At 40.3% G+C, this 22,572-nt stretch overlaps 1 protein-coding gene across 3 annotated transcripts in view; it reads right to left on the bottom strand.

The window, feature by feature from the left end:
• Window positions 1-20,706, bottom strand: part of Bicc1 (BicC family RNA binding protein 1) — a 300,721-nt gene extending 280,015 nt beyond the window's left edge. For all 3 annotated transcript variants that reach the window (XM_026409052.2, XM_026409053.2, XM_026409054.2), the window contains exon 1: window positions 20,284-20,706. In XM_026409052.2, coding sequence (XP_026264837.2) covers window positions 20,284-20,473 — 190 coding nt within the window. In that variant the 5' untranslated portion in view covers window positions 20,474-20,706. The remainder of the gene's footprint in view (window positions 1-20,283) is intronic.
• Between the last annotated feature and the right edge of the window lie 1,866 nt (window positions 20,707-22,572).

Below are 22,572 nucleotides of genomic sequence, written 5' to 3'. Positions count from 1 at the left end.
GTCTTCATAATAGCTGCCATTCTGACTGGAGTGAGATGAAATCTTAGAGTGGTTCTGATTTGCATTTCTTAATTGATAGAGATGAACATTTTTTCATATATTTGTTGATTGACTGAATATCATCTTCTGAGAAGTGTCTGTTCATGTCCTTGGCCCATTTATTGATTAAATTATTTGTTTTTTTGGTCTTTAGCTTTTTGAGTTCTTTATATACCCTAGAGATTAGTGCTATATCTGATGTGGGAGGGGTAAAAATTTGTTCCCAAAATGTAGGCTCTCTATTCACCTCACAGATTGTTTCTTTTGCTGAGAAGAAACTTTTTAGTTTGAGTCCATCCCATTTATTGATTCTTGATTTTAATTCTTGCACTATAGGAATCTTATTAAGGAAGTTGGGGCCTAATCCCACATGATGGAGATTAGGATCTACTTTTTCTTCTATTAAATGCAGGTCTCTGGTTGTATTCCTAAGTCCTTGATCCATTTTGAGTTGAGTTTTGTGCATGGTGAGAGATAGGGGTTTATTTTCATTTTGCTGCATATGGATTTCCAGTTTTCCCAGCACCATTTGTTGAAGAGGCTATCTTTTCTCCAATGCATGTTTTTGGCATCTTTGTGAATTTTTAGGTATTTTCTTTACCAGACAGCTTTCCATTTCCATGTGCTTTCATGTTCTGATGTGACATTCCCTTGTTTCCACTTGAAGGCCTCTTTTATCAATTCTTACAAAGCAAGTCTAGCCATTATGAACTCTTCAGTTTTTGTTTATCCAGGAAGGTCATGACTTATTCTTCATTTTTTTAAAATATTTTTTTAGTTGTAGATGAACACAATACCTTTATTTTGTTTATTTTTATGTGGTGCCAGGGATGGAATCCAGTGCCTCATGCATGCTATGCAAGCTCTCTCCACCAATGAGACACAACCTCACCCCTTACTCTTCATTTTCGAAAGATGATTTTGCTTTGTGTACTACTCTTAGGTGGTAGTTTGTTTTCTTTGGACTTTTTAACGTATCATCCCACTCCATTCAGTCTTGTGATGATTTTGCTGAGAAATCTATTGATACTGTTATAGGAGTTCCCTGTTCACAATGAATTGCTTTTCTCTTGCCGTTTTCAAGATTCTCTTTGACAGGTTTGCAGTAATGTGTTTTAATATGGATTTCTTTGGTTTCATCATAGTTTCAGTTCTCTGAGCTTTTTGAATTTGGATACCCATTTCCCTCTCGGATTTGGAAGTTACAGCCATTATAGCTTCAAATATGCTCTTTTCCTCATTCTTTCTATCTTCTTCTGAACTTTCATAACACATACACAGTACTGTTCCACCTGATGGTGTCTCATAAGTCCCTTAGACTTTGTTTTGGGGTTTTTTTTTTCATTTTTTTTCTTTTTTTACCTCTAACATATACACAGTCATGAACCATTTAACAACAGGAGTGCTCTCTGAGAAATGCATTGTTAACAATTGTGTCATTTTGCAAACACCTTAGAGTGTAGTTATATAAACCAAGATAGTATAGATGAATCACTCAAATTGGCCTCTTATGCAATCAAGAGACATGGTAAATGTGTCAGCATAACACAACATACCATTTTATAGTAATTTTTTATAAATAGAAGAAATATTCTCTAAAACAATGATTAAATGCATAGTATATTAAGTACATATGCCAGTAACATGGTTGTTTATTATCAATATCAAGGATCATGTACTATACATAATTATATGTGCAATACTTCTTTGTTTAATTTTTTAATTTGTTCTAATTAGGTATACATGACAGTAGAATGTATTTTGACATATCATACATAAATGGAGTATAACTATCTCATTCTTCTGGTTGTAAACAATGTAGAATCACACCAGTCACACAATCATATATGCACATAGGTAGTAATGTCCAATTCATTCTACTATCCTTCTTATACCTACAGTCCTCCCCCTCCCTCCACTTCCCTCTGCCTAATCTAAAGTAACTCTAGTCTTTCCTAGAATACCCCGCTTATTGTGAACTAGTGTCCAAATATCACAGAAAACATTTGGCATTTGGTTTTTGGGGATTAAAATTTCACTTAGCATGATATTCTCCAGATCCATCCCTTTACCTGTAAATGCCATCATTTCATTCTTGTTTTTTAAGGCTCAGTAATATTTCATTGTGTATATATATCACATTTTCTTTTTTTTATTGGTTGTTCAAAACATTACAAAGCTCTTGACATATCATATTTCATACATTTGATTCAAGTGGGTTATGAACTCCCATTTTTACCCCAAATACAGATTGCAGAATCACATCGGTTACACATCCACGTTTTTACATATTGCCATACTAGTGACTGTTGTATTCTGCTGCCTTTCCTATCCTCTACTATCCCCCCTCCCCTCCCCTCCCATCTTCTCTCTCTACCCCATCTACTGTAATTCATTTCTCTCCTTGTTTTTTTTTCCCATTCCCCTCACAACCTCTTATATGCAATTTTGTATAACAATGAGGGTCTCCTTCCATTTCCATGCAATTTCCCTTTTCTCTCCCTTTCCCTCCCACCTCATGTCTCTGTTTATTGTTAATCTTTTCCTCCTGCTCTTCCTCCCTGCTCTGTTCTTAGTTGCTCTCATTATATCAAAGAAGACATTTGGCATTTGTTTTTTAGGGATTGGCTAGCTTCACTTAGCATAATCTGCTTAATGTCATCCATTTCCCTGCAAATTCCATGATTTTGTCATTTTTTAGTGCTTCGTAATACTCCATTGTGTATAGATGCCACATTTTTTTTATCCATTAATCTATTGAAGGGCATCTGGGTTGGTTCCACAGTCTAGCTATTGTGAATTGTGCTGCTATGAACATTGATGTGGCAGTATCCCTGTAGTATGCTCTTTTAAGGTCTTCAGGGAATAGTCCGAGAAGGGCAATTGCTGGGTCAAATGGTGGTTCCATTCCCAGCTTTCCCAGGAATCTCCATACTGCTTTCCAGATTGGCCGCACCAATTTGCAGTCCCACCAGCAATGTACAAGAGTACCCTTTTCCCCACATCCTCGCCAGCACTTGTTGTTGTTTGACTTCATAATGGCTGCCAATCTTACTGGAGTGAGATGGTATCTTGGGTGGTTTTGATTTGCATTTCTCTGACTGCTAGAGATGTATACCACATTTTCTTTATCCATTATCTGTTGAAGGACACTGAGGTTGGTTCCATAGTTTAGCTCCTCTGAGTTAAGCTGCTATAAACATTGATGTGGCCGTATCACTATAATATTCTATACTTCTATACAATTAACACAACAGGTTTGTTTACACTGTCACTGCCAAGCACATGTGAGTAATATGTTGCTCTACAATGTTGCAATAGTTACAACATCACTAGGCAAGAGGAATTTTTCATCTCCCCCATAATTTTGTGCATCCAGCATTGTATATGTCATCTATCGTTGACTAAAACATTGTGGCACATGACTAATTTCAAATAACCTGTCTTCCACTTCACTAACTTTCTTCATTTGTCTTTCTTCTGCTTACTTGTTGATTCCCAAATCAGTTTTTCTATTCTATACTGTATCCTCAAATTTCAGAATTTGTTTGCTTCTATTTTCTAACTCATTGTTGATACTACTTTTTCCAAATTTTTATTGGTGCATTGTAATTATATATAATGATGGTCTCTGTTGTTAAATTTTCACATATGCACATGACATAACAATATAATCTAGCCAATATTGTTCTCCAATATTTCCCTCCTACTAATATTAATTTTCTTTATGCATAGTTTCATTATCTATTTTCCTTTGTAGTGAACTGAGCTAATGTATATTTTGTGTTTTTGTTTGTTTCTGTTTTGTTTTGTTTTGTTTTGGGTAATTATTTGGTAGGTAATTCACAGGGCTCTGTTCCTTTAGATTAATTTCTGGAGATTTATTTTGTTCCTTTAATTGGACTGTGTTTCCCTGTTTCTTCATGCAGCTTATTATTTTTGTTGTGCTTTTTATGTCTGAAAAAAACAACTACTACCAGACTTTCACGTGGGCTTTGTGTGAGAAAGACTTTCACCAACCAGCCCAGTTAGAGATTCTGGGAGACTTACAAACCTTTTAGAGGACTGCGTCTTCTCTAGGATTATGTGTGTAATTTCAGATAGGTTTTCCAGTTTCTTTTATAAGAACTTGCAGATTTTTGCTCCCTCTGGTGTCTATCTGCAGTACTACAGGTTATTTGGCACTGACTCCCCTGAGCTTTCTTTTGTTCTCAAGCACCCCTAGATATCCAAAGTATGCCAGTTCCTCCAAGTCAGGCAAGACAGAAACTAGTCTCCTGGGTAGTTCAAAAAGAAGAAACCACACATTGTGCCTTTCTTCTCAATCATAAGCTGTGTTTGCTTGGGAGAGGGACTGGCCCAAATAAAGTGAAACAACTTTCTTTTACCTATTTCAATGCAGCAGCACTTAGTTTTTAGTTTTCCTGGAGCACCGTGATTCTATGACTGACTTCTGGCATTGTCATCGTCTTTTCTGGTTCGTAAATTGTTTCATTTGTGGAGGGAGGGTCTCCTATTCCTCCACCCTGTTGACTACAAATAGGTTTGTTTCTGTGATATCATAAAGTTTACTCAACTGTAGTCATCCATCTTTCTGAATTTTTTCATTTAAAATATATAAAAAACACTGACTGGACACACATTTTCTTTACCATCTCACCCCTCTACTGTCCTTCATCTTTGACTCCAATCAAGCTACAGCAAGAGCTCCACATCGGTAACAAACCACTTTGTGCTGACAATGCCTCGTCTCAAGCTTACACCAGAGGTGCTTTTCATTTCTTTCCCTAGGAACTTGCTGGATGCTTCTGGAGGCCAGTTGGTCTCAAAATGTATGTAGCCTAGAAATGCAGGGAAGGTAGTTTCCCATGGGGCCAAACCTCAAATCTCCTCAAAGAGGAAGGTGACAGACAAATGTCCACCTTTTTAATCCCTTAGGTGGATGGATTAAGGACATAGCCCCTGGGACACCACAAGTAGCAGACACCCACATCAGTCACAAAATAAATCGTGCATCGTTGAATTGACTTTGCCTTCTTCCTATTTGACTCTTCTTACTCTGTTATTGCATTTATGGATGGAGGTAGGTGACCCCAAGGTAAAATTCACGTTAAGTAAGTCTGGCCTTGCTCCATGGTATCTTTTTTTATTTTCTGTTAAGAAGTGCAGGTAGAGAGCCCTGGAGATGTGGTTCAGCAGTAGAGTGTTTGCCTGGTATGCCTTAGGCCCTAGGTTTGATCCCCAGTACCATGAAATAGAAAGAGGAGGAGGAGGAAGGGTGCAAGTAGCTTTCTTCTTTCAAGAGGTTGTATTCCTTTTAAAGATAAAAGGCCTCCTTCACGTCTACAGTCCCATAATATACACTCATGACTTTTTCCAACAACTCCTCATTGTACACAGCCTCGCTATTCCCTAATGATTTTTGAGAAGACAATTTTTACAAGCTCAAAAGCTAGTCATTTGTGCAGAATTTCTGTTAAATTAAAATCAATTTTTATAATGTTTTGTTGCCAAATCCTAATTGTGTTGACTTGGTCAAATATAATTTCCATAGATAATGCATCCCAGATGCCCATTCACTGATGGTAAATATAGATTTAAGACAGTATTTCTGTTTCGATGACAATATGAGTACCAACCACATTTTACTAAATTATCAAAATGTTACAGATCTGTGATAATATTGGGTCTCTCTTTCCTATATGAAAAATTAATTTAAAAAATCTCCTCAAATTAAAATAGACATTTCTTTACATGATTCCTCCTGTAGCAGCCAATCTCAACATGTAATTTTCTTACTTTTTAAAATTAAATCATTCCAATTAATCAATTAAAAAACCAATGAAATCTTGCCAAAATATTGACTGTGCTTTAAATAGTTCCAAAAAAAGCTCAGAATACAATAAAAGATCAAATCAAAATGCAGACAATACAAGCTTAGTGGTCTTCCATGAAAGGTAAGAGAAATTTTGTGTTAGTGTTCAATACTTAACCAATTAAAAGAATTCTGAAAATACCTGAAATTTGGACACATAGATGTCCTTTTGTTGTTGTTGTTCTTTTTTAGGCACACATGACAGTAGAGTGTATTTTGATATACGACACATCCATGGAGTGTAACGTTATTTTTAATTAGCATTTTGCTCTACTAAATATTATTACATTTCCCTGCTGCGTAACTCTAGCAGTTTAGCTGCCACATATAAATCCTGGCACAAGAAGCTTGATAACTGGACTTGCTGGCAGAGGAGAAGGAAAAAGTGACAAAAAGATGCTACTTGGGGAAGCATACAAACTCTGCTGTTCATCTAGCACGGGATGTCAACACCAACAAGTGTCAGCTGTGGTTGACATTGTAACCCCTGCTCAATAATTATGGAAAATCTTACCTGGGCTAACATCCACCATTTAGAATTCAGGGGTGCTGCAAACTGACTGCCAAATGTCAGAAAACAACCTGTGGTTAGCCCTCCTGCCAGTGCTTGCTCCTCCACAGCCAAGACACTCCCAACTATCAGCACTTGACCAGCTTCCCCATCCACAGGGAAAGCTCCTGTGTAGGGGACACCGCAAGCAAAGTCCTGCCCACACTACTCATGGACACAGAAATGAGTCAGCCTCCAACATGGCGATATCACATACTGAGCAAAAGATTTGGAATACGAGAGCTGGAAGAGATTATTAAAGGGCTTCTAATCCAAAGCCTTACAAAGCTGTCCCAGGTAAAAGTGTCAGTGGCACGAGGGAATCATGAACTCAAGTCCCCTGACTTGTAGTCAGTCACTCTACTAAGACAAGTGGGTTATTTCCTTCTAACTCAGAATAACTCAAGAACGATCCCAGTACAGAGAACAAACTGACTTTTATAAAAGACTTCTCTCATTTGGGGGAGTGGATTATCTCACTGAGATACTTTAAAATCACATTTAAGCAAATATTCGAAGATGTTATTCCAAGAACAAGATCATCCAATGTCTGCAGCTAAAAAAAAAAAAATTGAAAGTTATATCAAACTTGACAAACTTCAATTTTAACACTAATCCAGATCAAATACAGATATAAATTATTTAGCATTAACCTCACTTGAACTGTTTTGCATTCAAAATGCCACACTAATGTGCTGTCATTAATAGTATAACATTCTACATATTCCCTACACTAAAGATGAACAAATATCATCTTGCACATGGAGAACTGCTCTACCTTAATTACAAGGCAGAACTGTTTGGTGTTTCATAAGGCCAAGTACATGCCTTAGCTTTAAAGTTCTATTCTATGGGGTCAATGCTAGGTCCACTAGACCAAAATTGGACAAAGGTTTTAATCCAGACCTATCACGAGTCATTTATTCTATAAACACAGTCCAGCTATTCCACAGCATTGGGTTAGATACTGGAGAAAAATACAAGATGAATTTGAAAAACACAGATCACTTACAGGGCTCCAATTTTAAGCCAACTTTATAAACATTATCATATAATCTTCACAATAACCCTGGAGAGAGGTATTATTATCTCCAGTTCACAAAGGGAGAAAAGAAGAAAATTTAACCAAACCTAGTAGAAGGCAGAGCCTTAGAATGTCTATCTTCTCACTGAGAATTCTGATGCATCCTTCTGTCTACCATCAGGATCCTCTGCGTTTTGGCAGGGGACTTAAGAAGCAGTGCTGCCCCTGAACTCAGAACAGTTGTCTCTTACACCTGCACTGCAGCCCCATCCTATGATGCAGATGTAGAGCCTAAACTCTACAACAATGCTAAAAAAAACACTGGTGTCTAGATCCAATCAGAATTTTTTTTTAAAAAAGGTGAGGGGGTCCAAACTTAATAAGTTTAAAGCTTTTCCCAAAAGCATCTGCATTTCATGGATTGTGTTCTGGAGGCTTAGATACTGAACAGGCATAAAGCACCAGGAAGAGAAACACATATTAGGTGCTTGTTAAAGTCAGCTGCTACTGTCAAAATTCCCATCATTCTCCAACACCCATATTCTCCAGACATTTTTTGTCAACATATAGCTCCAAAGGGGAAGAGAGGTATGTAACTATGTTCACTATAAGGTAGTCCATAGTTGTAAGAAATAATTTTAGATCCAATGTATTATTATTCAACCGTAAAATATTATTTCTGTAAACTACTTAGAAATACAAAAAAAATTAATAGAGTAAATCAAAATGCTGACTTAAAAATAGTAGTTAATGCCACAAAAGCAATTATATGAACTCTATGCAAATAACCTAAGGACTATATTTTAAGGCAGAAAAATGAGATTACAGATGATTATTATCCTTTTTTAAAAAGTTCTCTTATCACTTTTTAAATGCCTAGAATAAAAAGTGTGTGCTTTCTTATTACTTTATGAAATATTAACTAGTTGTCTATTATTCCTAACTTAATGGGAGTATGTAAGAAAACTGAATGCATTCGGGGTCTACAATCCAATAATAAAGACACTATATCCCCTTCACGAGAATATAGATAGGTTTGTGTCATTCCCAAGCCCCTACAATAATCTACTACAAACAACATGCAGTGATAAGTTGTGTTCCTGGACTAAAATGCTTCAAGATGGTATGAGACCATGAAAAAAGAACTAATTTCAAGGATAAAGGGAATCAAAGAAAGAAAAGAATATAACTCTTCTTAACCTCAATTATCTGACCTTCTTCTAACCACCTAGCAAGACATCTTAGTGTGATCCTGGGACTACCTACTTAACGTGAGTCTTTCCAAAATGCAGACCTCTGCCACCACTTCCAGCAACACCTTCAGACAGAGAGTCTGGGCTCTCTGAGAGAGGTCCACAGTTTGCCTTGTTAAGCCAACTACCCAGGTGGTTTTTATGCACATGGTTTTTAAGAACTATTGATCCACAGACATGCTAATCAGTAGAAAGACACTTAAATTTTTCAGTGAAAAAAAAAAAGCAAAGCAGAATTCTAACCCTATATTGTTAATTTAGTTGTTTCCTAATATCTCACAACTGCCTGCTCAAACAAGCCAGATAAAAGAAGCAGATATCCTACAAATCTGCTGTCCATTTTTCCTAACCTGAAAACCTTCCTAGAAAATAATTTTGCAAAGGAGGGGTAGAAGATGGCGGCCGGCGAGGAAGCAGCGACTCCAACGTCTCCACTTTAACGGGATAAGAAAGACCCACCTGGACAGCTGCAGCCTACATATGGAGGAACTCCTAGCATAATTCCCTTTAGAGGAGAGCAGCCGTGATCTGGTAGGTTTATTGGAAGTGACAGTTTGTCCCAGAGAAGTGGATCTTGGGAGGCCACTCGGGCACAGAGGTCTAGTCCGCAGACATTAGCCACTCCGGCAAGGGGCTCCCCCGGGAGGCCTAGCTCTCGCTTTGCAAGCAGCCACCCCACCTATCCGGTTCCTAACCACGCGGCCACAGCTAACCGGCTCCACAGGTGGCAATGCGGCGGGTGCAGAAGTCAAGTCACGGAGCCAGCAATCGTTTTTGCAGCGGCGGTTACCCTGAGCGGCTTGGGCCGCCCCGCCCGAACCCGCAGTGGGCCTCCGCCATCCGGGCTTCCCCGGAAGGCATAGCGCTCGCTCTGGGAGCAGCTGTTTCTCCATCCCGGTCCCTAACAACGCGGCCACAGCTAACCGGCTCCACAGGTGGCAACGCGGCGGGTGCAGAAGTCAAGACACGGAGCCAGCAATCGTTTTTGCAGCGGCGGTTACCCTGAGCGGCTTGGACCGCCCCGCCCGAACCCGCAGTCGGCCTCCGCCATCCGGGCTCTCCCGGAAGGCATAGCGCTCAATCTGGGAGCAGCTGCTTCTCCCTCCGGGTCCCTAACCACGCGGCCACAGATAACCGGCTCCACAGGTGGCAACGCGGCGGGTGCAGAAGTCAAGACACGGAGCCAGCAATCGCTTTTGCAAGCGGCGGTTACCCTGAGCGGCTTGGGCCGCCCCGCCCGAACCCGCAGTGGGCCTCCGCCATCCGGGCTCCCCCGGAAGGCATAGCGCTCACTCTGGGAGCAGCTGCTTCTCCCTCCGGGTCCCTAACCACACGGCCACAGCTAACCGGCTCAACAGGTGGCACCGCGGCGGGTGCAGAAGTCAAGTCCCGGAGCCAGCAACCGCTTTTGCAAGTGGCGGTCACCCTGAGCGGCTTGGGCCGCCCCGCCCGAACCCGTAGTAGGCCGCCGCCAATTTCCAGCGAAATCGAGGGGCTCCAGACAGATTTCCATCGTGCAAAGTTCGACTGCGGGAGCTCCTTTTCTCCGCACGGAGGGGCGCATAGCCTGATAGGCAATCGCCCTGCGGCTGGAGTCTGTGGCGCGCACTAGGGAGCTACAAGGTGCCGGAGCGGGGGGAGCAAAGATACCTGCGGCCCACTGGAAAGACAGGCCAGGGGGTAAATTTCAAAAACACAACAGTTGCACCAAGCAGAAAGAAACGCGAGCAGTATGAAAAGACAAGGAAAGAAAGGACTACAAGCTATGCAAGTCAACTCAACATTAGAAGAGGTAATAGCTGCAACTGATGGAATGTCAGATAAGGAGTTCAGGATATACATGCTTCAGATTATCTGGAGTCTCAAGGAAGACATGAGACAGCAAAATCAGACAATGAAAGATCACATTGACAAACAAATCCAGGAAGTAAAAGATCAATTTCACAGGGAGATAGAGGTAATAAAAAACAAACAAATAGAAATCCTAGAAATGCAGGAAACAATAAACCAACTTAAAAACTCAATTGAGAATACTACCAGCAGAGTAGATCACTTAGAAGAGAGAACATCAGACAATGAAGACAAAGTATTTCAACTGGAAAAGAACATAGACAGCTCAGCAAGTCTGCTAAGAAACCATGAGCAGAACATCCAAGAAATATGGGACAATATCAAAAGACCAAATTTAAGAGTCATTGGGATACAAGAAGGCACAGAGCTCCAAACCAAAGGAATAAACAATCTGTTCAGTGAAATAATAAGAGAAAACTTCCCAGAATTGAAGAATCAGACAGAATCCCAAATCCTAGAAGCCTACAGGACGCCGAATATGCAAAATCATAAGAGATCCACACCTAGACACATTATAATGAAGATGTCCAACATACAGAATAAGGAGAGAATTTTAAAAGCTGCAAGAGAAAGAAAGCAGATTACATTTAGGGGTAAACCAATCAGGATAACAGCTGATCTCTCGACACAGACTCTGAAAGCTAGAAGATCCTGGAATAACATATTTCAAACACTGAAAGAAAATGGGTTCCAACCAAGAATCGTGTATCCGGCGAAATTAAGCTTCAGGATAGAAGATGAAATTAAAACCTTCCACGATAAACAAAAGTTAAAAGAATTCGCAGCTAGAAAACCATCTCTTCAAAAAATCCTTGGCAAAACATTACAGGAAGAGGAAATGGAAAATAACATTGAAAACCAACATTGGGAGGTAGGACAGTAAAGGGGGGAAAGTAGTCAAAGAGGATAACAAATCAGGTTTAGTAACATCAATAAATAAATATGGCTAGAAGAACAAACCATATCTCAATAATAACCCTAAATGAAAATAATTTTGCAAAATTGATCAAGAGCCTTAAGATGTCTATGCCCTTTTAACATGGCTCTCCAGGGCAGCCCAGCAGCCAACCTACTAGTCCCTGCTGAGAAGTAGGAGCAGTGGAGCAGGGAGTGGCTGCCCATGGCCCTTAAGCACAGTCTATTCAGTGGAGCCTGCCTGGGCACGGGAACAGACCCCTGCACTGCAGTGCAGCCCATCCTATGACCTCAAACTCCTACTTCCTGATCTGTGGAGAGAAAATGAAAGCAGGACAGACCTGAATGGAAGTTGGGACTGGAGAATTGACCACATTAGTACATTTCCATCATAAAATTGGACCAACAGTGTTAGTACATTTCCAAACCTATCTAGTAGGTACTTCTTCCAAATCCTCATTAGCATAAATTTGGATCAATCACAGTGACCCGTGTGCTATATAAAGCCCTAAACTAGCACAGTTTCATAGAGAAAACTTGCTATCAGGTCCCTTCTTGCACTGCCATAGTTCCATTCCTGTTTCTAATCTCAATAAATCGTACTCTTACACTTACTCTTCCTGGTCTGTGGATTTCATTCTTCGAATTTACGAAACAAGAACCCAAAAGGAAGAGGACATTGACAGTGAGCTGCTGGGGTCTGCCAACATTAAGAGCAGCAATACTTCGGGGCTTCAGAGACCTGCACCTTACACAGACCTCACTTGCCAGCAGAAGTAGAGAAACTCCAGTCTCATTTGCTAGCAGAAGCACAGAATCAAGTTTCGCCTCAAAACTCCAGTTTCATTTTGACCCAAAATATTTTACTAGTAAGAATTTTTGCTATTCAAATAACCAATGATACATGTAAGGCTTTTTAGGCAAAAGTGTTTGGGGCAACCGTATTAGTATTCAATACTGCCATTCCTTGAGTACCTGCTCCATAGCTGGCACTTATGGATTCTTTGTGCACATTATTTCTAGCCCAGCCATGATCTAGAAGACACTTATATACCAATTTTAGAGACAAGGACACTGAGGCTCAGAGAAGTTATTGATTTGTCCCAGGCCACATGGCTAATAAATGATAAAGCCAGGATCTAACCCCTGAGCAGTATGAATATAAACATTTGGTTCTTCCCACTATCTGGCCAACTAAAAGTCTTCTTATGTTGTGATAACATTAAACAAAGTGTCTGTCAAGGGAATTATGTAGATATTTAAAACCATGTTCTTCAATAATCTTTAATGAAACAGAAAATACCTCTAGTAGAATGCTAAGTGAAACAGAGGAGTTATGATCCTAGTATAGAATTAAAGCCACACAAGGGTAATGACCATATTTATCTTGGTTTCACCTGCATCCCCAAAACTTAACACTGCACCTGACATACAGTAGGAACTCATTATGTCTTGCAAAAATATATTATATGTGAGCATATTTTTAAAGATCAGGAAAATTTTTCACAAAGTAACATCATGGGTTATTGCTAGATTTTGGACTTCAGGATGACTTTTGGTTTGTTGTTGTTGTTACTGTTTGATTTGTTTTGTTTACATTTGTAAAAGTGAATTTTCAAGTACTGTTTAATAAGTATTACCTTTCAAATCAGTGAAATAAAAGCAATGGCTAATTTTCAAATTCTATGGCTAGCCTCTTTTCTATTCAAGAAATGAAGTTAAAGTCCATATTAAACTCAATATGCAGATTAATATATGATTGTCTTTCTCACTGTGACAGGAGAAAGTACATTACAGCTAAAAAGGGAGCATTATTTTTTCATATGCCAACATCATAAATGGGAACAGAATTTAATACTACACATATAAATGCTTTCATCACCTACAGTTACTAGTGGATTCATATTTTAGGGATATATAAATGCATAACATCCACAAAGTGTTTCTCTTGATGGTTTTAACACGCTGTCCTAAACACTAATACCGAAGGATTAAAAAGCAATCAAATGTGTTGGCTCTTGCAACATAACAACAAAAGTTACTTGCCAAGGTCATCTCCACACACTGAAAAAGCCATTAAAATTAGTATTAAAATCATGCCTCATCTGTGTTGGTTTATTAAGCATTTTACATAAATGAATATATAGGTATGGTGACTGTCACCTCATGCATTGTTCAGTGAGAGCTCTATCTTAACATGAATGGCACAAACTAAGGATGGGCCAATGGGCATACTTTATTGGCTCATGATTTTAGACAGTTTCAAATAGCAAAGCATGGCACAAACTTGATAATAATTCCATCAAACTGCCTGAAAAATGACTTCATCTCCTGAACAAACTCTGGCTTTGTTGGCCGGATTACACTAGAGTGATCAATCTATAAAGCCAAAAGAGCAGGAGCTCAAACTATACTGAAACAGTTACTACCAAAAGAAACAGGAGATGGGTAGCAGAAAGGAAGGATATCTTAGGAAGAAAGAGATCTTAGAGCAACAAAAAAGTAAAAATAAGTGTTTATGTTGTGTTATGTAATTTTTTGATGGGGAAAAAAACATTTGATGTGGACAAAACAATGAAGATAAAAAAGATATTTCCAAGGCACATGTTTAGCAAACAACAACAAAAAAAACCACAACAATAATTTCAGTTTTCAGTGGATCTAGGTCCTGTTGATAAAAGGAATAATAAGGTAAAAACAGCTTTAGATGATCAAGGGTGTTTCCAACAATAATTTCAATTCTCAGTGGATCTAGGTCCTGTTGATAAAAGGAATAATAAGGTAAAAACAGCTTTAGATGATCCAAGGGTGTTTCCTCTGTTTACACCTGGATTGTGTTAAGAAGAAAGTTCTACCTATGTATGATTACCAGAAATCTAACTTGGTAAGGATTGACAGGACAGGCCACAGTCTCCAAAACAGATAAACTTGGGCTTCAGTCACACTTGGAATCTGGGGTCACAAGGCTCCTCTGCTCTGCCTACCGTGTCAAAGCTATAAAATCAAACATCCAGCATCCACCCTGACCCCATTCTTCCTTGCCTGCTTCAACTAGCGGGTTGGAAAAGACACACTGCCAGAGTCTCTTGCACCAAACAATGACCAAAGAAGTAAATATATAACTTCCAGGAGAGAGAATTCTTTGTCATATGGAAAGAAAAAAAATCTATTTTTCTTTTTCCCCCTTTTCCCCACACAGATCACAGATGTGTACCTCTGGACATAACCAAAACCACACTGCACAAATGAGGCCAAAAGTCACAGGCTAAAGATAGTGAAGCTGAGAAGGAGAAAAGATGCCAGGCACCTTCATGCCCTTGAGCAGCTGTCAAGGCCTGCACCCCTTAACCCGGGACTTCTTGTGAAGTGAAGATGGTACACTCCTGGGTTGTATCACCCACTCCATGTTAGGCTTTCTCTTAGTCACAGCCAAATACATTCCTGTCTATAAAAGTCATCAATACAACAAACCTCTCTAGCTATGACTGAATGATCAATGATCAACTTAACCAAAACCTCATGAGTCTTCCCAGATAAGATAGTATTACTGAGTATGCACAATTACCAAGTGCTCACTCTGTGCCCATGAGCCCAGATCACATCTTCACAGGCCTCCACCAGTGGCAAAGTGAGAGCCTCAGTCCAGGCAGGCATGCAGGCAGCTCCTAAGATTTTTACTGCCAAGCTACATAATGTCTGATGTGTTTTTTCAATTAGTCTATAAAGCACTTTACCTTTCAATTCTGCTCTGGGACTCAACTTCAATTGCCCTAACAAACTGATTTTTTAAAGGAAGACTTTCATTTAATAATAAATCAAGCACTCCTCCACCACCACCACCTCAAATAAAGGATTCAGAGCAATTTTTTTAAAAATTAAATAAACTGGCAAGTGTTTGCTTTCTAGTGTTTTGAAATCTTTATCTATCACGTGAGAAAGTGCTGCAGCTACACTAATGTTTGCTAAGTGTCACGTGCCCAGCCCTGGGATAAACATTCTAATGTGGTGCATTCTCTTGTTCAGTGCTCACATTTCCATATGGTGGGACTATTAGTATCCCACTTTTCAGGTGAGCAAATAGAACAACTTAGTTCAGACAAAGCATTTTCTTTCAAAAAGATCTTTTGTAGACACCAATAAATGACTCCAGTTTAGAACAACATATAACTAGAAGAGAGAATGATTGATTTTGCTGCTTGTCTTGAGTAAAAATAGCAAAAGTGAATGACTTAGGACTATTCAAAGAATGAAAGACACTCACAGCAACGACAATCACAACTGAAGAGGGTCAAAAGCCCTCTCATCCTGAGCAAAATCTACAATTCCACAGTCATGACTAGGGAAGCCACTCAGTTATATATTTAACTATCTTTACAAGGGCTAATCCACTCAACACACTACCAGCTACCAGGAAGACCAATAAAAGTATTTAGACAGCTGTTAATGTTCATTAATCATAAAATCATTATATTCATTTTCTATGAAATTTGATTTTCATTTTCAGCTTAAGAAAATAATGGTTTATAGTGAATATTGTCATTATAATTACTTTTAAGCACTTCCTATATGGCTAGAACCATGATATTTTTACATACATCTTTTTCCCCTTAATTGTTACCAACTACTCAGGATGTAAAAGAACTATTGCTAATATCTCCCATTTAGAAATGGGGCTGCATGTAATAAATTTTCCCAAGCTCCCTATTCAAAGGTAACACCAAAATTCAAATCTAGATCTGACCCAGCCCCGTGCACTAGAGCTTGTACTTAACCAAGATCTGACCCAGCTTCATAAAGTTACTTGATTTGTTATTCTTATCTGCTATCCTTGATCAAGCACTAGCTGGAAAGCTCTATTCATTTTAGCTTTACTCTTAATCTTCACTTCCAGTACTCTCCCATTTTCAAATATTTCCTCTTCCTATTCCTTTCTGCTTTCTCAACAATATCAAACCATATGACAAAAGTTTGCTGCATTAAAAAGATAATATAATTGCTACTCATACTTTTAATCAGTGAGTATGACAACCTCTGCTTTGGTGGCTTGTTCTGCTACTCAAGCAAGCAGTAGTGAATGATTCCAGTTCTGCCCAGTATTGTAAAAGTGCAACATGGTTTCTAAAGCCTTCAGCAGCAGTGCAGTTAAAAAACCCACCAGATGTCAATCACCACTCATGTAAATAAGTCACCTCAACCCTGCTTCTGTGAATGCTCCCTTCTTTCTTTACTGAAACACAAAGCATTGGTAATTATGAAAATGCTTATGCTTCTGAATCATATGTGAAATTTTTTAATTTTATGGTACACATAATTTTTTATCTTAAAAAAAGCATTCATACAGAAATTCTGTATTTGCCTCAGTACTTTGGTAAACACCAGGACTATATCTCTGACTCTTTTGACCAATTATTTCCAACTTTTCCCCATACTTCCTGTCTAACACTTTCCCTCCTATTTACATATCATAACTCACATTTAATTGTCCTCAATGAGTTAACATTACTATGTGACAAGAAGCAAGAAATCTAAATTTTGAAGATCAGGATTGAAGAAATTAAAAATGATTTTCTTTATCACTGAAAAATGCTGTCCATGGTATTCATTTCAAGGCTGACAATATCCATTAAAAACCTAAATTACACTCAGAAGTAAATTCTCATTTAGAAAACCATCGCCTGGGAAAATCAATAAGTGTCATTTAGATTCCAATGAAAATGTCAGACATTCTTCATGGCTGTTCCAAAGTAGTCATAAAATCAAACACACACACACACCAAAAAAAAAAAAAAAAACTAGTGATTTTTTTCCCCCTCCATTTTCGGTCTGGTGGTTTTTATGGGTATCAATTATTTTAGGATTCAGTGATCATCCAAGAATGGTATTTCATCTCTTTGACTACTACCCTACTGCCCATATTTTAACTTCATTGAATTTTTGGTCCATTGCGTAGAAGAATTTCTCTACTAATAAAAATACAACTATTAAAGATTAACTTACCCCCAGGACAGTCTTCTGCAAACAAATTCCAAGCATTATAATCACCAATTTACACTCTGAAGACTTAAAGGCCAACAATCTTATTCAGACTTAAAATGGAAAACCCACACATATTTTAAGGCTATTGTAAAAAGAAAAATAGCCAACCCAAATTCACAATAATCAGAAACTCAACCAGACAAACATAACCTTTACTTGCTTGACCCTTTCCAAATGAAAAGTTTTCCGCCCAAAAATAACTAACAAATTTGTTGACTTGCCGGACTTCCTACTATCTTGTTTTCGATTTTGGTTCGGCAATTATGAATTTACAAAATTCTTCTTTTCCCAGCTATTTATTAAGTATATGCTATATCTTACAAATTGTGGCAGACACTAGAAACCACTTGAATCCATGATGCAATATTTACTATTAAAAATAATAAAAATGGCTGATATTTATGAAGCTCTTATGATTTATTATCACTATAACAAATTTTAGCTTAATAGGCACTCTCTTTCCTTCTCACAAAAGCCTAAGAGAAAGCCTTCATATTAGCCCCATTTTACACATGAGAAAACTGAAGGCAAGGAGAGATCTAGAAACTTTCCCAAGATTCCATAGGGATTTGAACTCAGGTCTGAGTGACTATAGTGCTCATATTTGCTATAACCACCTGGTATAAGCAATAAGGCACTTGATTACATTTGGTTCAGGAAACTAGTCAGGTTCCTTGAACAAGGGTCATTCTACATAATTTGATACTGGGAAGTATGCATCATAAAATGTACACTGTGCATTGGGTTCTACTGTCAAATGTGTTCAAATTTGCATTCATGAAAGTTGTAATTCATTTATAGGTGATTTTGGAAAGTTAATCAAAGTATTATGTTCAAAATCACTAAGTAAATATTTTATTATATACAAGTAGCTGAAGAAATGTTAGCTCTATTATCTGTAAAACAAACTATCACTGTAAAGCAATTTTAAACCATTGGACGTCAAAATAACATATCTATAAAGGAGTCAGTCTTCAAATTTTAAAAAATGCCTCACCCATATTTCATAGTATTCAAAATGAAAATGAACTAACTAAAAAAAAATCCACTTCTAAAGCTCAGATTATACATGTGGGCTTTCTAGAAGGTTACATGACTGCTGTCATTTGTCTGTGCAAGTTAAAAAGGTAAGCATGATATAACATGAGAAAATTTTATTATTAGAAAAAGGCTGGAAATTTTTCACATAACTCCAAACTCATGGAGAGAACACATTGGAAATTGTTGAAAAGGATGCATAATATATGGTCTTGATTCAATCCAATATATTTTTACAACATAAATTTAATATTTTTATAATCAAAAAATAGACAAAAAGAACTATGGAACAAATGAAATTACCAAAATGAGTTACTGAAATGAAATTGAGGCTTTATTTTCCAAAACCACCTGGTAATAGTCTTATTTGAACAGTTTATCACAGGAACAACTCTCTTAGAAAGTTATGTAATTTGAGGGAAAGAGAGACATGAGAAGTATTAGGGATGTTTATCAATAAATATAAGCGACAAGGGAGACAGTTTGTAGCACATCCAAAGACTCCTGCCAAACACTCTTGCTATTTGTTTCCACCGAGTTATTGTTTTGGAAAACATGTTGTTCTCTCTTAAAATAACCTGCTTAATTGTTCTAAAAACCCACTGGATTACCACCAAGGGCTAACTCGCTCCCACAGTGCGATATACTGACTGATAAAGTCAAAGTAAGTTATGCATACAACCACAAAAGAAAGTTTGGAAAGTTCCAAACCCCAGTGATAAAAGGACACTAGCTACTGAATGAATCTTCACCACCATTGCTTAGTGAGTCTAAAGCCTGGTCCTACCACAAATCTTAACAATGATAGTCATTCAAACTACCTCATTTCTCTCTTTGGATGTGGGAACTGAGCCACACTAGTGGCTTCGAGTAGGCTAGTAATTAACGTTTTTAAGAAAGGTCAAATTGACCTTGGATTTTAGCGTTCACTCAAATCCTCACATCATAAATCAGAATTTGTCCAGTATAATTACAGCTTTTCTGCCCGCCCGGGAAAGTCCCAGAGAAACTAAAGAGTTAAAAAAAAAAAAAAAAAAGCCCAAGTTGTGCAAGACAAAGTCAGACACTCATCGCACAGTAAGATTTTTATGAAATGAATGCAACTCATAAGCCTGTTAGAGGATGAACACATACTGTCCTCAAACACAGCGGCACTGCCCCGACACCATCCCCACGCTGTGGCTCTCACCCGATCCCGGCCCCTGACGATGGGGGGTGGGGGGCGGGGGCGGGAGCTCCCGTCTTAAGCCTTGACATCTGCAGAGCGTTTCCCAATAGGGAGAGAAGGCCCCTCAGCTGGAGGAAGTGGAGACTGACAAGGGGAGAAAGCGAAACGTGCAAGAAAGAAACAAAACTAGAATTCTAGGCGGCCCGGGAGTGAGACGACAGACACGCTCACTCTGGCGGTCCGAGTGCGTCGGGATGACACAGCCCAGGTGTCCGGGCTCCAGTTGGCATCCGTCTCCAAAGTCTAGATCCCAACTTGGGCGCGCTCGTACAAACACTCGGCCTTCAGCTCTTCGGAGCCCATCCAGTTAGCCCAGGGCCCCGGTGCCTGGAGACCTGAGAGGAGTGGAAGGATAGGGAGTCCCTCGAGGTCCCCATTCCCTGTGTCCTCCGGCCCGCGGGGGAGGGGGCTGGGATGTCCGGAAAGGAGTTGGGGGCTCAGCCGGGGAGTCCGAGGACGCGGGGGGATGCCTACCTTGTAACATGGCCTCAAGTTTCTTCCTGTCCACGCGGAAGCGCTCTTCGCTCCACTCGGGGCTGTGCAAGGGCGCTCCGGCGACCAAGTCGTCCTCGGACCCGGGCATGGGCGAATCGGTGCTGCGCTCGCTGTTGGAGCCCGGGTCCGACTGTGCCGCCAGGTAGCCGGGCTCGCCCTGGGCGGCCATGGTGGGCGAGGGGCGCTGAGGCTCCGGCTGCTGCCGCCGCCGCCGCTCGGGTGGCGCCGCCGCCTCCACTCGCCGGCCGGGCTGGACTGGGTCCCCGCGCCGCGGCGCTAGCTCGTCCCCCAGCAGCCGCCGACGCTGCCGCCCACGCCGCCACCTCGGAACCCCCGGCGCATCCCAGCCCCGGACGCCGCCCGCCGTCCCGGGTCGCAGCCCGGGTCCTGGGCCAGTGGCTGCGCCGCCCCCTGCCAGCAACGCCCGCGCGGAGTGAGCGCGCCGCGCCGCCCGAGCCTCCATCCGCTGGGCCCCCGGCGCCCCTTCCCCGCCCGCCGCCCCGGCAGCCGCGCGCTCATTGGCCCGACCGGCCCACGGGGAGCCGCGGCGGGCGGGCGGGCGGGCGGACGGCCCCTGGCGCTCACTCACACTAGCGCGCACACACAGAACACGTACACACTACTACTTTTTGCGCCTACACATGTAATGCCTGCCACGCTCAAGTACTCTCACAGCTCTTCACTCAACTACGAGCACAGCACATTCTTGAAGGCACATATAATTCCTCATCCACACACTTCACTTACACCCTACCACTTTTCTACACTTCCACGTACAAATTCCAGCCCCGTGCATACTCTCAAAGTCCTCCTCCAAACAGACATAGGCCAAATTGAAGCAATGCACACTCATGGAATGCCCACGGAGTGCGTATACAATTCCTGTTCGATTCAAACACCCACAGTTCATCCTGAAACTCACAGCCCCAGTGTGTCTCACAAGTTTGAACAGGAGGAGTGAGAAGAGAGAAGGTTTGGAGGGGAAAAAAAAAACAACGACTTTCATCTTTCACAGACATCACTATGGACAGCTTACATGTAGCTCATTCTTCCAGTCAAGGTTCAAACCCAGAGTCTTCATCTCAGCAAAGTGACCCACTAGAAAGGAGGTGGACTAGAGACTTAAGTCTTTTTATTCTTAGGAAAGGGAATTTTTTTTCTTCCCTTGAATGGAAGGAGAAAGGCGTGATATTTCTTTGTAATTCTCAAGGAATGGACTCAACAGACCAAAAAAAAAAAAAGGAAGAAGAAGAAAAGAGGCTGGGAGATCACAGTGGTGGTTAGGTGGATACACTTGGCTTCTGGACAGGGCTGTCTGGTCAGGGAAGGAGGGCTCCTTTCTGTTCTCAAGATCAGTCTCACAGTTGAGGGCTGGTAACCACTGATCCTAACTGCAGAGCCAGTCCACCCACTGCCTCTTTCAAACTTTGATATGAAGAACCAGGGAAGAGAAGACAACTCCCTTATACCAGGTGTGCCCCTTGGAACTCTCCTCCCAAGCTCATACAGATTCATAACCTCTTTTATTTTATGACCAAAAGCATAAAAGATTTTTTTTATTCCTGGGAGGAGGATGGAGATAGTAGTCTGTCACTCAGTGGAGGCAGGCTTACTGGCTTACCTGTGGGGCAAGCCATATCATTGGCATGGGCCTGTGGATGTAATATGCTTAAGGCAGATCAAAATGTTTACAGGTTCAGTGTCTTGTTAACAAGATTTGACTCTGTGCAGGGTACTTTAGGGTAATTTACAGATGAGGAAATAGACTGTGAAAAGTTAAATGATGTAACTTTAGGTCATACAGCAGCACATAATGCAGCAGGAATCAAACCCAGGCCCATGTGTCTAGTACATGATCTCCACAAAATCCTGTCTTGTTAGACAGAGAACCGTCCTACTCAAAATGACCTGATGAACTGAAAACAGATGCATCTTTCACTGCTCCCATTTACTACCACGTGTTCCTTCTCTGGACTTGTTAATGTTTATTTGATTACTCTGAAAGACACTAGTTTCAGCACCAAAAGGGTCTGTCTAGGACTAGCCCCACTGCCTTCCATCAGGGATGTTTACCATCTTTTCTGTTGACAAATATTTATTGAGACTCTACTATGTTCATGTGCTTTACACTTAGCCAGTAAGCTATTCTTACTGTCAACAAGATTAGCACAAGCAAAGACCCTGTAGCCAGAGGAGGCAGTATATATAACTCAGTTTATGGAACTAAAAGAAATCAGAATGACTGGAAACAAGACATTAGATGGTACT

This window comes from Urocitellus parryii, chromosome 5 (genome assembly GCF_045843805.1).
Source record: "Urocitellus parryii isolate mUroPar1 chromosome 5, mUroPar1.hap1, whole genome shotgun sequence".
Taxonomy (NCBI): Eukaryota; Metazoa; Chordata; class Mammalia; order Rodentia; family Sciuridae; genus Urocitellus; species Urocitellus parryii.
Note: the sequence above shows the minus strand (reverse complement) of the source record. Positions and strands in the feature narration are given on the sequence as shown.